Below are 16,699 nucleotides of genomic sequence, written 5' to 3' on the forward strand. Positions count from 1 at the left end.
AAGATAAAGAATAAGGCATATGCAGCTAAGAAAAAGGCACACACACACACACACACACACTCTCTCTCTCTCTCTCTCTCTCTCTCTATTTTTTCATTGTGTCGTGGTAAAAAGCACTCAACGCCTTATTTCTCAATTTCTCAATATAACGACCTTATCCTTTGGTCTTACATTGTCACCCAATTCAACACCAACACTGCTAGTAAGAAATAAAATATCTAGCCCCCACAGGCATGACACGGTAGAAAGACATCAGTACGTAAAAATGAGCATTGGGGATTCAATTCCAAGTAGATACACTCACGGAACCAGTGGTACCTGTGGATGGTGAAAGTTTACTCTGTGAGCCAGCGGGAACCGTGGATGGTGAGAGTTCGCTCTGTGAGCCAACAAAGACCGTGGATGGTGAGAATTCTCTATGAGCCAGCAGGGACCGTGAATGGTGATGAAGATGTGTCTCGGGGGTCGGGTTGGTCGAACGTCTAACTGATGCACAAAAGTCGTGTTTGCATTCTGACTTTACCCTAATCAGTGAGACCTGATGGCAAAAGATGCTGATCCGTAGGTTGGTACAGTACCTGGGAGTTCAAAGGGTTCGTTGGTGGTTGGAATTCTTATGTAATAAAAAAATTTGATATATTTATATAAAGTTTAGGCGGCGATAAATTTAAGGTTCATCTCATTAAATGATTAGGATTTAAATTTTAAAGACTATGACTTACCAATCGAGTTAATAATAATTAGTATTTAAATGGAGAAGAGTAAAAGAGTAGACTTACTATTTTGATAAATTATTTGAATATCTAATGGATCTCTGGCACGATCATTTAAGAAAAGAAATATTTGAATGTATTATAGTAGAATATGACTCATATTATTAAGATTCTCATTAAATTATATTATTCACGAGCGAACATCACCTAGATGTTTCAAGACTATTTTTGCATTTAAAAAAAGGTGCCCATTTTGAGTATTTTAAAAAAAAAAAAAAAAAAGGGGGTCTCGTTTCGTAATGAAAAATATTTTTATTTTTAATTTTTTTTCAAAAAATTATGAAAATTTTAGCTTATTTTTTATTTTCTCAAGATTCATATTGTAAATGTAGAAAATAAAAAGTTTATTTAAATATGATTTTTTTAAAAAAAATTTGGATTTCAAAATAATCACAAAATAGATAATTTATTTTCTAATTTTCAAAATTTATATAATATGATATTTAAAATTATGAATTTTGAGACTTGTATATGAGTTGGGTGGATTTAAAAGAAATTATACGCATAATCTACACAATTAAAGTTTAAGATATGAATTTTATGTTCCTTTACACAAAGTGATGATTAGAAATCTAGGGAAATGAGGAGACGTTTTCTAATTTTTTCTATATAAATTTGAAAAATTTTAAAAATAAGGTGACATATTTGTAATTATTTGAAAAAAGTTGGAAATGAAAAATAAAACTATTTTCACAAGCAAATAATGTCAAAGCTGTTTATTTTTTCCATTAATTTCATGCAAATATTGTAAAATGAAAAAATAGCCAATTTTTTTTTGAATTTTTTAAAAATAAAAATTAAAAATAAAACTATATTTAGAAACTAAACAAACCCATACAGTAGAGAAAATGAACATGAATCAAAGGCTATTTTTAATTTAATTAAGAGAGTAGTCATGGAAAAGTTATAAAGGTATTTTGAATATTAAAAACACATATCAGTTTAAATTAAAATATCACGTGTGTGAACTCAAGTGTTAACTTGGTATCTCTAAATTTAAATTATATGTATGTGAACGAATGGTGTAATCGGTTCGATTATGGGTCAAATCGAAAATCAAACCAAACCTTATAGATTTTGGAATGCCTGAACCAAAATCGAAACCAAACCAAATTTATTATCCCACGGAGAACTAAATATTTTCCGATTTGGTTACGGTTTTTTCAATTTTTAACCGATTTTCTAAATATTCAACAATTATTTTTCACAATGGTTGTTGAGAATCAATTGGGCATTTTTTAATAATGTTTCATAATTTTTACAAAATTAAACCTATTAAATAGTTTAGACAGCTCGGAACGTGTTGGTTTTGTTGGACTTTATCTTTTTGTTCCCAATTCCTACTAGTTTAGTAGCTGCTACAAACCATCATAATGCAAATTACATATTATTAACCCATTATATGGACCAATCATAATTGAGTAATCATATTAATTTATATATATAATTTATATTAAAATTAGGTTTTCAATTTTTTGGTTCAGTTATACTTTGAATATCGAAACCGAAAATGTATACTTTCTAAAACTGAAATCAAAATCGAATACCAAAAAATCGAATCACTTTTGATTTCGAGATGATTTTGGTCCAGTTATTGATTTTTCAGTAATTTTTATGCACCCCTAGTCACCAACCCGCATCAAATCTAGTCTCGACAAATACACATGGGCACACCTTGATGACATCACACGTCAATAATATTAAGCATTTTCATACCTCAATCAAATCTTTAAATTTTGAATAATTTTTAATTAATAATTATTGATTAAAGTTAAAATTTAGGAAGTAATATTAGGAGTCATTGGTCCATATCATGTATCAAGAGGCAAATCAGAAATTATTAGGTTAGGTTCAAAATTTAAAATTACAATTAATTTTCTAAAATGTGTAGCTAATTTATTTAACTTAATTAATTCTCAAGGCTTTCTTGATATAAGCTTGGGAGACAGTGCCCATGTGGCAGGAGGTGAATGAGTCATCCACTTTACTAGTTGTGAAATGTGACTCACCTTATCGGAGAGGGAGCAGGTGAGTTTTCTTTAGATTCTCTTTGTTTTGTTGGGATTTTTTTCATTTGAATTGAAGTGATTTTGGAGAAATTAAGGTGATGGCTTGATTGTGGAATCTAGTTATTCGAGTCCGGGTGCGCGGTTGTTACGTTTGCATCACTGTATTTAATTTTTATTTTCGGTTTATGCCGTTGTTTGGTTGCTGAGAAACTGCAGAAAACATTGATTTGAGTCTTAAAATTTTCCTCCGGCTTCCCAGCTGTCAAACGGATAATTAGCGAAGATTCACGTGTTTACTGTTTCTTTAATCAGTTGATGTTTGTGCATTTTCTTTTAAAAACAAATTATTTCCTCCTTTGGAATTTAATGGGTCTCCTGTAAATGCACTTATTGTGTTTGTTGTTTTTTGCTCAATTATGTACTGACTTTCATGGGGGGATTGAGAACTCAGTTTCTAAAGGATCTTGGGTTGCTCAAGTCGGCACGGTTAAAGTTGTCAATTGATTTGCAGGATAGAAGAAGTGGTGGTAGAGCAACCATGGATCGTCTCAGCAGTCCTGCACGTCTCATGATTGTTTCGGATCTTGACCAGACAATGGTGAGCTTGATAATTGTGTGCTTTTCATTGTTGCCCAGCTATGATTTCACTGCTGTCGTTTATTGAACAACACTTTCTTCTGCAGGTTGATCATCATGATTCTGAAAACCTCTCACTGCTTAGGTTCAACGCCTTGTGGGAAACTAACTACCGTCATGATTCTCTGCTAGTTTTCTCAACTGGGAGGTCTCCTACACTTTACAAGAAGTTGAGGAAAAAGAAACCAATGTTAACCCCAGATGTAACCATAATGTCTGTGGGAACTGAGATAACATATGGTAAATCAATGGTGCCGGATGATGGGTGGATTGAATTCCTGAATAAAAAATGGGACAAGAATATAGTCACAGAGGAAACAAGCAAGTTTTCTGAACTTACTCTGCAGGTATGGCCGCAAATTATTGCATTTATTTAGTTGATGATTCTCCTTGGTAGATGGAGGACATTAGGTTCTGTTGGATTAATTTGCAAGAAACTGACAATGAACCAATGAAGAATAGTTTGTGTTCTCAGTATCTTAAATTTATTTGACATATGTGATGTTAATGCAGTCAGAAACAGAGCAACGACCGCACAAAGTTAGCTTTTACGTTGAGAAGGATAAGGCTCAGGAAATTATGAAGGTTCTTTCAGAGCGTCTAGAGAAACGCGGGGTATGATTTAACATCTGGACCAATGTTGTTGGGCTGACAACAGTGATCTACATTTGAAATTAGGGTGTTTTCAACTTGCATAAACCTAAATTTAATGTGTGTCGCATTGTTTTAGTTTTCAATGGTAGTTTGTGAGCTTTCTTAATTGATCTTTCAAATATTTTTTGTTGTTGCCCAGTTGGATGTTAAAATAATTTACAGTGGGGGGATGTATTTGGATGTGCTACCTCAAGGTGCTGGCAAAGGGCAAGCGCTTGCATATTTGCTGAGAAAGTTAAAGGCTGAGGGAAAATTACCCACCAACACTTTAGCTTGTGGTGACTCTGGAAATGATGCTGAGCTATTCAGTATTTCTGAAGTGTATGGTGTTATGGTAGTCACCTAGTTTTTTGCTTCCAATATATTCCAGCCTCTGCATCAGAGGGAAATTTTTAGCCGTGTATAAATTTTTATGTTTTCATGGCTTGTTCATTATGCAGGTTAGCAATGCCCAGGAAGAATTGTTGCAATGGCATGCTGAAAATGCTAAAAATAACCCCCACATAGTCCATGCAACTGAGAGGTGTGCAGCGGGGATCATACAAGCTATAGGTCATTTTAGCTTAGGCCCAAACATTTCTCCAAGAGATGTTGCAGACTTATCAGAATTCCATCTTGAAAATATCAATCCTGGCAGTGAGTTAGTGGAGTTTTACTTGTTATACGAGAGATGGAGGCGTGCAGAAATTGAGAGCTGTGAGATGTATATGGCACATCTGAGATCAGTTTGTGTATGTTTGATATCTTCTCTTTGTTACCTTTCAGTTCATTTTGTTTTACATATGTTGCATGTGAATTTTATTTGGTATAAGAAAGTCTTGTTATAGTTCTCTATGGGGAAGTGTTTCCATTTCCTCCACATCTGATATGGATGTTTACATATTCTTTTGCTAGGCACTTCTGGATCCTTTTCTAATTGTTATTGATCAATTTTTGCGGGATTATGATTTCTATAGCAGAATGTTGTTACCTGCTCAATGCAACTAGCTTTAGGGAAAATGGGCCATGAAGTGAGAATTCAGAAAACTTTCATCCCCTTTTGGTTTGTAGTTAGTGTCTGGTATAAAACAAATATTAGTTTAATATTTGAACCCTGAAGAGATATAATTTCTGTATAGATTTGATTGCATACAAACATTGAACAATTATAAATTATCTGTATGAATACGATTGTACACAAACATTTTGTTACTACAAACCTTTGCAATGAAATTATTTTGAAATATGATATAAGACCGATTAATGAATTACAGGTTTGGTTAAAAATTTAATTCTATTAGCCTTTTTTTTTTTTTCATTTTTGCGAGTGTATGTTGTGTATAAACTGTTGGTGGATTAATCTGACCAGAAGGTTTAGAAATCGATTGTACACAAACATTTTATTACTACAAACCTTTGCAATGAAATTATTTTGAAATATGATATAAGACCGATTAATGAATTACAGGAATTTTTAAAAATTTAATTCTATTTGCCTTTTTTTCTTTTTTTTTGGTTTTTGCGAGTGTATGTTGTGTATAAACTGTTGGTGGATTAATCTGACAAGAAGGTTTAGAAATTGACTGGGAAGTTAATTGAGGTAAAAACTTGTAAATTTTCCTCTTGTGATTTGAAGATACAGTGCTTTTATTGAGTCAATTTCTATTTGTTTATTTTTTCAAGGGGGTGGTGGGGAACACTTCATACTTTTAGGCCTTCACTTGAATGCAGTTCTGTTCAATTTGATTCACTCTCTTTTAAAAATTTTCCTTTTGCACTGTGTCTGAGTTGGTCACCTTTGTTTACATGTTCTTTTTTCTACAGGATCCATCTGGTGTTTTTGTCCATCCATCTGGTGTTGAGCTATCCCTTCATGACTGCATTAATGCAATGAAAAAGTGCTATGGAGACAAAGAGGGAAAACCGTTTCGTGTGTGGGTGGATCGGGTTTTACCTACACAGATTGGTTCAGACACATGGCTTGTGAAGTTTGACAAATGGGAGTCATCTGGTGAGGCCTGTTTTAAGAATGTCAAGGCCTTTCCCTTGCTTATTACCACCCTTCTCCCCTATCATTTCCCTCTTCCTGTCCTTTCATTCTGCATCTATTTTATTAATATGTTTCTAGCAAGTTGATCCATGGTTTATTGGCTTACATTTTCTTGTGTGGGGCATAATGTGCAATTGTCTACAAGTTGAAATTAATTATGATGAGACAGCTACTCACAAATTATGGTAGAGAATAGAGATTATAGGTTGAAAACTACTCTCTTATTCTAAACTAGGTGCAATGGCGAATGTTCGTTTGAAAATTTTCAATCCTTGTAAGCTTCATAATTACTATAACTCTAGTAGGCATCAAATTATTATAATTGATTTAAAAGATATTTCATCATTTTCTTTCAGGCTATAAAGTTAATATTTGGAATAGTTGAACTTTATATCTGCAGAAAGCACCAGATGTCGCGCTCTTTTCTTGTTTACTCTCCATATGAGTGTGTATCTATGATGCAGTATGATTCTACGAATTTCTGTTATGTTCGTTCTTTTGCTTTTATTGGATTTGCCTTCCCAATGCCGGAATCCCCTAAAATTACCTTTTATTCTTAGAGACTCATTTGTAGATTTCAATATCTTTCTGTTTTAAGGTATTGGGTTATATGCTTGCGTTTTATTGTTGCTTCCGTTTTCCTTTCTTTTGGTAGCTCTATTTGATTTTGCCTAGTGGACAGATTTTGATAATTCACAGTCCCTGCATCTCCTAGTGGATTGAAACTTCTGTTGTATTAGGGAGCATTTGAGCTTTGATTTGGATTTTTTTGAATTTTGACAAAACCCAATATAATTTTATTGTGCATTCTGTCTAAATTCACACAAATCTAATTTTAGAGTTCAAAATTCAAATTTCCAAACGATTAATGTTTTGTGATCTGCTGTCTTAACAATTTTGTGCTGTCTTAACAATTTTGTGATTCTCGTAGGTGAAGAGAAGTATTGTTGCGTGACGACGGCAATTTTAACTTCAAAGGTACGATATGAAACTCTGATACTTGGATTTGGTACGAATTTGTTTTGTATTTAGCTAAATTCACACAACTTTAAATTCTAAGTATCAAACTTCATTCTTTTAATGCGGCAATTGCGTCTGATCGATGGTGTGGTTTAACGATTTCGACATGATTGGGCATTTTGGATTTCAGGATGCTGGTGCTTTAAGTAGCTTCATTTTGATGCACATGCATCAGACATGTTTGGATGGATCCAATGCAAAAGACCAAACCGCCTGGCTCCTCTAATTGTGCCTGCAGCTTGATATGAGATCCCCTCAACCCCCATAGCATTTCATCTTTCAGAATAAAATTAAAATCACTTTAGATTATTTTCTTCACAGTTCATATATTTCAACCAGCTTTGAACTGGTTGATTAGGCGGGATGAGGCCACTGAGCCATCCCTTGTACTCTGCTGTATGACTTCAAAATTTTCATAAGTATGTTTAAGGACATAAAGTGTAATTCATGATGTACTTTGCTTTTTTTGCACTGGGACAACCGAATTTTGACGCAACTATTTCTTAGGAATTATTTGGGATTACTCGTGAAAAAATATTTTCAGAAAAAAAAAAAATACTAACTTTAATAAGCATTAGTGATGAGCTGAAAAAGTTAAAAAATTATAAGTGGTGTTTGGTTGTATTTAAAAAAAAGTAACATTTAAATACATTTTTATTATAGGTACTATATGAATTTATATTGTTATACATGTTATGATATATAATTACTTTCAAAAATATTTGAAATTAGAAGTATAACATTTTCAATTAATAATTATGTTAATTATTTTAATTAATTTTTAAAATGCGACTATCGTGTTAATATTATCACTCAATTTTAAAAAAAATTATTTGTTTAATATTAATTTAAATTAATAGAAGGGTCTTTTCCTCCAAGATTAAGTTATATTCCATTAATAACTAATATGTTACAATACATAACAAACTAATATGTGATTTTTAAAAGTATATATTAAATAAAACTATTAACATTTTTAATTAATAATTATTTTAATTATTTTTAGTTAAGATTTAAATATTCTATGAACTAAATAAATATAATACTATTTTTTAAATAATAATAACAATCTTGTTATTAAGGTACATTTATAATATATGGTTATCACATTAATTTATTTTAAAAATAATACTAATAACTAAATTAAAATATTTAACTTATTTAATGTTAATTTAAATTAATAGATGACTCTTTTTATTTATTTTACAATTGAATTATATTTCATCAATAATTAATATATTATAGTACATAATAAAATAATTGTTGCTGGGTAAAAATAGCAGGGAAGCTCCTTCGACTCCCGTTGACATGAAAGAGGAAGAAAAGAAAGACTTGGAGGACCTAAGATGTACTCCGGGGGATCACTCCGATGCATAAGTAAGAGGAATGCTTTTAGAGAGGCTGAATGCAACAGTATAATTGTGTTGAATCACTTACCTTGGCCTTATCTCCGAGTCTCTTCTTATAGGGGCTCGAGTTGATCATAGGTTGGCTCAAATTTATTGCGCAGGGGCGTGAATCGCTCTCCAGCCATAAGTGCGTGCACCTATTACTCGGCTATTAAAGCCGTTGGCGTGGATCTCTCATCCTCTTTATTGGGTTGGAGCTGATTACTCGTCTGGATGTCAAACCCGGAGAAGGTGCAAGATAGGCGTTGACCTGCTACCATAGGTTAGATTATTTTGGGCGTAACAATAATATATAATTACTTTTAAATATTTTTTAAATTAATGATAATAATATTTTCTAATTAGAAGTTTAACTAATAAATATGTTAATTATTATTTTTAATCAAAATTTTGACATTTTAATTAACTAAAATAATATAATATTACTATTTTTAATTAATTATAATTTTTTTTAATGTATATTTATGACTTATTTAATATTAATTTAAATTAATAGATGGTTCTTTTTGATTTCAAAATTAAATTATGTTTCATCAATAATTAATATGCCATCATTTATGATTATTTTCTACTCTACTTTTTAAAGTTAAAAATGTGCCACTAATATTTATTATATTTACTAATTAATCTATCTAGAACAGCCCTACTTATAAATGGTCAAAAGGTTTTTATTTTTATTATTTCTTAAAATTCAGTTAAAAAGTTTTCAAAAAAAGAGATTATGAAAAAATATTTTCTCTAATAAGTTCTTGTTTCAGTATAAGTTAAACTTAGGGGTCCCCATTACATAGTCAGGCTTTGATACCACTTGTTGTGTGAATAACCTGATTGTTTATTCTAATTTACAGATTATAATCAAATATAAAGTGTTCATGAACCACAATAAGAATCTGATTCTAGTTCTGCAGCAATCACAACCACACATAAACTAAAACCTGTTTATTTCAATGTGTGCATGTACGTCAGGCCTAATCAAGAAAAATATTTATTCACCAAAAAAGATTCAGCAAAGTCACAATAATTCCAGCAAAACATAAACATGCACAATCACAAATCACAAGAACGCATTTATGTGGTTCGGCCCAAAAATTGGCCTACATCCATGGCAGGAACTCACATTTAGAGACGCTTTATTAAATACGGTGGAAATAAATACATGTACATAGATTTACCTCTCTTGGCTTACCGATCTCTTCTAAAAATCAACTCAAGAAATGATCCAAAAAACCCCTCTTCACACCTGCGAAAAATCCTAGGTTTCTTCCTATCTTTCTCCCTGATTTCCCTGCAAGAAACCCTCCCAAAAACCTAGATCTATGTTTACCTTCCTCTTACCCGTATGTGAACCTCCACTGGAGGCTAGAGATCCCCAACGCCGAACCCTCCTCCTACCGTCTCCATCTTCCGTGCACAACGGCTGAAAAATCTCCCTCGGTCGGCGACGACTCTCAGGGTTGCAGGTCCTCTCTCTCGCAGGTGAAGGCACTCCTCTCGGCTCTGAAATGGAAGGGAAGTCTCGGCTACGCTGAATCTGTTCTGAAGCTGCCAAAACAGAAATTAAAACCCCTCCCCTATTTTTTTTTATTTACAATTAATTACAGGTAAATTATATCAATGCCCTCATAACAAAAGTGTAAAAAGAACAGCAGCCATTGGATCTCTTTTAATATGGACGACTTAGATTCTTTTTTTTTTCTTCAAGCTTGACACTACAACAGGTTTGATGGATTTTTAAGGTCCTCCAAAAAGTGAACGCACCAATGGGGGATTGATGGTCCTCCAAATGAACATCCTCTTCATCTTTTCTTCTCTTTCCTTCAGTCTTTTCCTTCTCTTCCTGCTCCTTAATTTGCAATGGCGTTTATCACGTTCTCATTCTTTATTATATAATCCTTCTTCTCAATTCTGAACTCATAGCTCCTACCTAAGTTGTCCCATACCCTGAGAGAGAGAGAGAGAGAGAGAGATGACGAGCTCATCCAAATAGCAGGGAAGTAATAATTTGCCCGTCGTATATATTAGACAATATAAAAATAAAAAGCAAGAAGCTAGCTGATGCGTGTGGAGCTGGGAATTAATTGCAATGGCTGCCTCTGTAGCATTTTACATGCAAACCAGATCTACATACAGAGGACAACATTAATAAGTATTTAATACATACCCACCTAATAATGAGTTCGACCTCCCAATAATTTATATTGGCATATTGATCCAGAAAGTAAGAAAGAATACCCACCAACATTGACCCAATCAATGATCCTCTCCAGCTACCTGAGCTGATGATTTGCATGCCTGCTCGCTTACCTGCAATTATATATTATTATCCTTCTCTTCTTGAGAAATTATACAAAAAAACCTCCCCCGCGTGTTTATGTATGTAGTTTTTAAATTATAAACTTATTGAAATTGAATTACTTTCTTTACATCTCTAATTTTAATGAATTTAGTACTAATTTATTATATGTATAACATTTAAAATATAAGCATACGAACATGTGAAGGGGAAGGTCGCTTATATAATTTCCTTCTTTTCTCTTCTTAGTTTTTTCCTTTCCTTTTTCATTTCTTTTTTTTGAGAAACTACGTGGTAGACCAAGGGTCTCCATAGGTCGCCTGCCACAACAAACTATCCTCAACCCCAATCCCAATGAGCCTTCACGTTACCCTCTACTACAATTCTAGAAAATCCTCCCTTTAGAGACCGGATTAGAGCCGTGATCTTCCAATTAATGGAGGAGTTAGAAGGTGAATCAACAGTGTAGTTTCACCAAATTTATTTCTGCGTGTTAAGATAATTAAAAAAGCTCTCACACGTCCACCTTCGTAGGAAACAATGCCATTATTATGTGCGTATAATATGTGTTGATAAATCATGAAATACGCCCAAATATGGAAATACATTTTTAAAATATAATTATATCATTGGGGGGATAAAAAGAAAATTAAACGTGAACAGAAAAAAACTAAATTATTTGAGTGCACTACATTAATTCAAATTATAAAAATTAGAAAGCTAGGAAAAAATATAAATTTCTTAGATTTCATAGAAATTCTATAAATAGAATAATAGTTAGTAAAATCAAAGAAAAATATTTAAAACTAAGAAAAATTCCATTTAAAAATAAAAATTTTGGCCCTTTGGAGCTCCTTAATTTTCATTGTATTATAACTTATCTTTGTCCTTTTTGCATCTCTTTTTTCATAGTTTTGCATATTATTGCTATTTGCATGTATTATATGCTTTCTTTTACTTCTTCTTGCTTTGCATATCGCCCATAATTGTAATCAATCTGATGACAGACCCTAAGTTATGTCATGTGCATCTCTCTAAGGAGGCGAGGGAATGAAGTCCCTTTCTTTTGCAAGAGATCTTTCCATACATTAATGAAAAATCACTTGATAAAATTAATCCTATGAGATCTTGAGGTTATGCCTTGTGCATGCCTTTGATGATCTTGAGGAGAGGGTTGCTGCATTCTTGTAAAAGGTTAACCATATTAATAGAGGTGATAATTAAATAAAATTAAAAAAATTGGGTCTTAATAAGCTATTTTCCCAAACAATCTTAAGTTAATCTGATATCAATCATTTGTGTACTGGGTGTGTATGGGATGTTAATATCTTTCCCTTACATAAAAGTACTCCTTAACTCAATTAACCTGGTTGCCAAGACCATGACTATCCCATTTCTTGCATTTAGGCATACCTAGAAAATCAATAAATACTAGTAAACAAATTTGGTGTCCTAACTACATTTAGGATAAAACATGTTAGTGGTAATAAGTTTTGTTGACATTTATTTTGACCCATTTGTCAATCACATCTCATAATTTCCCATTCGATTCAAGATTCAACATCGGTGTTGACATTGCTCAGGGATGTTTGCTTCATGTGGATAGGTGGTCCATCGAAACATGGTGACAATTATCCTTTGCCTGAGTAAAATTATGTACTATAAATTTGGAGGTATGTTATTACTGTTGTAATCCGAATATTACTTTTAACACCCCAACCTGGGTCTGTCAGGGAGCACTGCGTATCTCCTCCACCTAAACCAGACAACATGAGCAGGCCTTATTGGACTAATGACTGACCCCACAGACCTACACGTATCTTTTTCAGTGTATTTTGTCCTTACTTACACACTTCTTGAGAAAACTTTCCAGAATGTCGCACATTCTAAGATTACTCTAATCCAAGCATGCTTAATCGTGGAATTCTTATGGAAAGGTTCCCGAAAAGAAAGATGCACCTTATTGATATGGGTAGTAACATCAAATCCTTTTTAAATCTTTCTTCCAAGGGGTATCACATTTTCTCCACTTACAAAGTGCAATGTCCTCGTTGCGAACCTACATTTCCAAACTCAGGTGATGTGAATCTCATTACACTTTCGATTGGGTAATTTCTCTGATACCATTTTGTAATGTCCCAACCTGGGTCTGTCAAGGAGCACTGCGTCTCTCCTCCTCTACGTGGACCAGACAATAAGGGGGTAGGCCTTATCGGACTAATGACTAGCCTCACAGACCAACACCTATTTTTTTTAGTATGTTTTGTCCTTACTTACACATTTTCTGAGAAAACTTCCTAAAGGTCACCCATCTTAAGAATACTCCAAGTTAAACACGCTCAACCGTGGAGTTCTTATGAGAAGGTTCCCGAAAAAAAATGTGCACCTTATTGATATTAATAGTAACATCAAATCCTTTTTAAGTCTTCCTTCCACGGAATATCACACTACTAATTATTAAATAGAGTGACTCTGCCACATCATCTACACACTACTGCAAGTAAATATTGACAAACTCTTAGTAGGGAAAATTTTTAGGTAGACAGAGTTTACCGATCACCTATAAACCAAGCCAATAAACACTTGATGGAGAACACATTTTTATGCCGCATGATCCACTTTTTTCATTTAAGTTTTTTAATTTTTCCAAAACCCTAATCTTTTCTTCTTTCCCTTCCCCTTTACTCTCGCCCACGCACAGCCGCAGCTCCATCCTATCCACACATAGCTCACCGCTCCGGCAACCCCTCCCACGCACAACTAACAACTCTAGTAGCCCCCACCAAAGCTGAACTTCTAGTGGCAGCAGAGAGAGAGGCGTTTATGGCGTCGGCGGTCGAGATAGCAGAATCGGTGGAGGAGATGGACAAGCTTGAACGAACGCCGGAGATAGTGACATGCATGGCGGAGACAACCCTGAAAGGGGTGGAGCGATGTTGGCTGTCTCCCACTGCAACAATATATGTTCTTCAGTAGAGCTCTGCTACAGTATTTACACACGCAGCACAATATATAAATTAATCTGTTCAAAAAATCATACATGGATCTCCCATTCTCTGCTTCATTAATTTTTAAAATTTTTTTGTTCCTCTGTTTTTAAATTTTTACTCTCATCCCCCTCCTCCCCCTTTTTTAAGTAAAAATAAGAATTTTATTGTGAAAAATCTTTTGTGATAAAATAACCAAAATTTTCAAATAAAATATGGATATATGTGATAAAACAACGTAGGCTCATCTAAGATCTTTTGTTGTGATATTTTTCTATTGATTGCATGATTACAAATTTACAATAGGCTGTTTATTGCTAACTTCAAAGATTTAGAATATTAGGTACAACAAACTTTTTGGTATTGTGGCAATAATGTTAATGGCAATTTTGGTTGGAATAGTGGGTCTGTATTCATATGTTTTTCGGACTATGAAGCAAATGAGAAGGGGGGTTACGGTGAACAAACAAGTCAATGCCCAATGGGGTGAGACTTTCCCTCATACTTAATAACTGACTATCAGTTGAGTTTATCCTCAAAACTTAAGTATTAAGGAGAGAGAGTAATATCTTATACTAGTTTGAGACTGTCCACGAAGGCGATGTGGGACTGGATGCACACCAACACTTCCTCTCAAGCCCATGGGAGGAAATGTCTGCTTGTTTAAATTGTGTTCAAGCTTAGTACACAGTGACCTATTTATAATTAGGTCAATCCAAATTCAACTTATTTATTTAATGAAGTAAGTGGGTTTAGGTTACACAGAATCTATGCTCAATTGAGTTACAAAAAACTCATTTAAAATACATATAATAAACTTACTCTAATAATCTTTTTTGGAATTGTATCCACTCAATTTCGGGTATAAGTCAAAATAAAAAAGATTTAAAGGGGTAATTAGTTTGAGTTTTATATTTTGTTATGGGCCTTAATTTCAAGTGAACCCTAAATTGTTATTTTTGGCATATTGATCTCATATTTTTATAGTTATATTCCTCATTTGAAATTAGATTCTTAGATTTCTTCCATTATTTTTTAAAAGTTTCATAAAAGTTTTCAAAATATTACGAGTCCTAATTGACTGAACTTAAATTTGTTGTTCCTGCCACATTGAACACATGATACTTTTTCTAAGTTAATAATATATTTTTTTATGATTACAAATGAATTAATTGTAAAAATTTATATTTTATAAAATAAAATAAAAAATACACTATGCATGATGAACCTCAATCCCCACAAGTGCAGGTCTTGGGTACGTACCCCCGTTTAAGCTAATAATATTTTTTATTAAAAAAAATGATTCGGACTTTTTGAAATATTAAAGAAAAAAAAACAATCAAAATAAGTTATGCTTTGTAAAATTTTGTCTTACATTTGTGGAAACTTAAGAAAAAAAAGAAGATAAATGTGTACTTTTTAAAAAGAATTCAACTCCTATTTGTTAAAAAACTTTATCAAAAAATTAAATAAAAATATTATTTTTATTAACAAGTTCCCATCTATAATTCATTAACTAATTAGTCGAATTTATGTTCTACGTATAAACAAAGTAACCCAACCCGACCGAGTTTTTTTCCGTTTTATTATTATTTTAAAATAAAAAATTAAATAATAATCTGTTTGAGAAAAATTTTCCCAATTTAATGCTTACGTAATCTCGCAGCTTGGTGTTGTGAGATTTAAATGAATTTCACAGCACCAAGCTGCGAGATTTACCATGCGTCAAAAATCTAAAAGCCCTTGTCAATCAAATCTCGCAACTTTGTCTTGCGAGATTTAAACAAATCTCGCAACTTGGTGTCGCGAGATTTATCACGCATCGAAAACCTATAGCCCTGGTCAATCAAATCTCGCAGCTTGATCCTACGAGATTTGCCACACTTATATTTATATATATATATATATATATATATATATATATATATATATATAATTAAAAATGCATATTTCTTATTATTGGTCGTCGAAGAGCAGAATTACTTTTTATACCCAATAAAAAAAATAAAGAGTCGACTTATTATTTATTTGGGAGTCTGTTTCTTATTAATTAACCCCTTAAATGCATATTTGTTTCTATTAAATATTCATATATATATATATATATATATATATATAATAAATGTTTTAAATTTTGTACCATAATTGGCCCCAATCACTGTCTACCCAAAATGACAAAAATTCCTCAATTTTTAAATTCATACAAACGTCTATAATTGACCAAGTATTAATATAAACAATAAATTGAAATTAAAATTTTGTTTGGAGTAATACAAATTTTAAGTATTAAATTTGTATTTTTATAAAATTTTACTTAATTTATAAAAATTTAAATTCAAAACCTAAAAGTTTGAAATTCAATTCGTATTATAAATTTAACACCAAAAACAACAAAAAGTCTTAGTCATTAGATGAATCAGTTTCTGTCATCTCACCTGATCGAAAACATTTTCTTTTACTGGATTATGAATTATTAAATTCTTCTTCACTATCCCATTTCAACTTATTTTAAATCTACCCTTACTCCATTTCATGTCAGAAACATTGACTCACTCACTCACTCCACCTCACAAGTGTGTTGCTGTGTTTGCATCTCAAATGTTCAAACCATCAAATTCATTCCTTCTTTATCTTATTTTCGACTTGTGTTATGCCTAAATTATTGTTTACTTGAATCTTATAATTTTTCGTTTAGCAAACCAAATATAAAACAAGTAATAGATATTTGATAATTGCACAACTTTCATTCACATATACATGTTGGGGAAAATGAATAAACATTCCCAATTATACATAAATAATACAACGATGTTATACAAATGAAATGAAAATAATCAATGTTATACAAATGAAATGAAAATAATGTTATACTACTCGGTGCTGCAACGA

At 32.5% G+C, this 16,699-nt stretch overlaps 1 protein-coding gene across 4 annotated transcripts; it reads left to right on the plus strand.

The window, feature by feature from the left end:
- The first annotated feature begins 2,590 nt into the window (after positions 1–2,590).
- LOC131147261 (sucrose-phosphatase 2-like) lies at positions 2,591–7,587 on the plus strand. 4 transcript variants are annotated; one of them, XM_058097043.1, is made up of 9 exons: positions 2,591–2,801; positions 3,294–3,380; positions 3,466–3,765; positions 3,932–4,033; positions 4,212–4,406; positions 4,513–4,803; positions 5,876–6,062; positions 7,033–7,079; positions 7,252–7,587. In XM_058097043.1, exons 2-9 carry the CDS (start codon positions 3,321–3,323, stop codon positions 7,345–7,347), a joined length of 1,278 nt encoding a protein of 425 aa, XP_057953026.1. In that variant the 5' UTR covers positions 2,591–2,801; positions 3,294–3,320; the 3' UTR covers positions 7,348–7,587. The 4 variants fall into 4 exon arrangements, with proteins under 4 accessions (XP_057953026.1, XP_057953025.1, XP_057953027.1 ...); XM_058097044.1 differs by having other exon boundaries at positions 2,735–2,916; XM_058097045.1 differs by having other exon boundaries at positions 2,789–2,877.
- Positions 7,588–16,699: the final 9,112 nt, after the last annotated feature.

This window comes from Malania oleifera, chromosome 1 (assembly GCF_029873635.1).
Source record: "Malania oleifera isolate guangnan ecotype guangnan chromosome 1, ASM2987363v1, whole genome shotgun sequence".
Lineage (NCBI taxonomy): Eukaryota > Viridiplantae > Streptophyta > Magnoliopsida > Santalales > Ximeniaceae > Malania > Malania oleifera.

Coding starts and splice junctions, on each gene's coding strand:
- LOC131147261 (XM_058097042.1), top strand. CDS start 3,213: ATGGGGGGATTGAGAACTCAGTTTCTAAAGGATCTTGGGTTGCTCAAG. Junction 4,407..4,512: donor CTGAAGTGTATGGTGTTATG/GTAGTCACCTAG, acceptor TTCATTATGCAG/GTTAGCAATGCCCAGGAAGA. Junction 7,080..7,251: donor CGGCAATTTTAACTTCAAAG/GTACGATATGAA, acceptor TTTGGATTTCAG/GATGCTGGTGCTTTAAGTAG.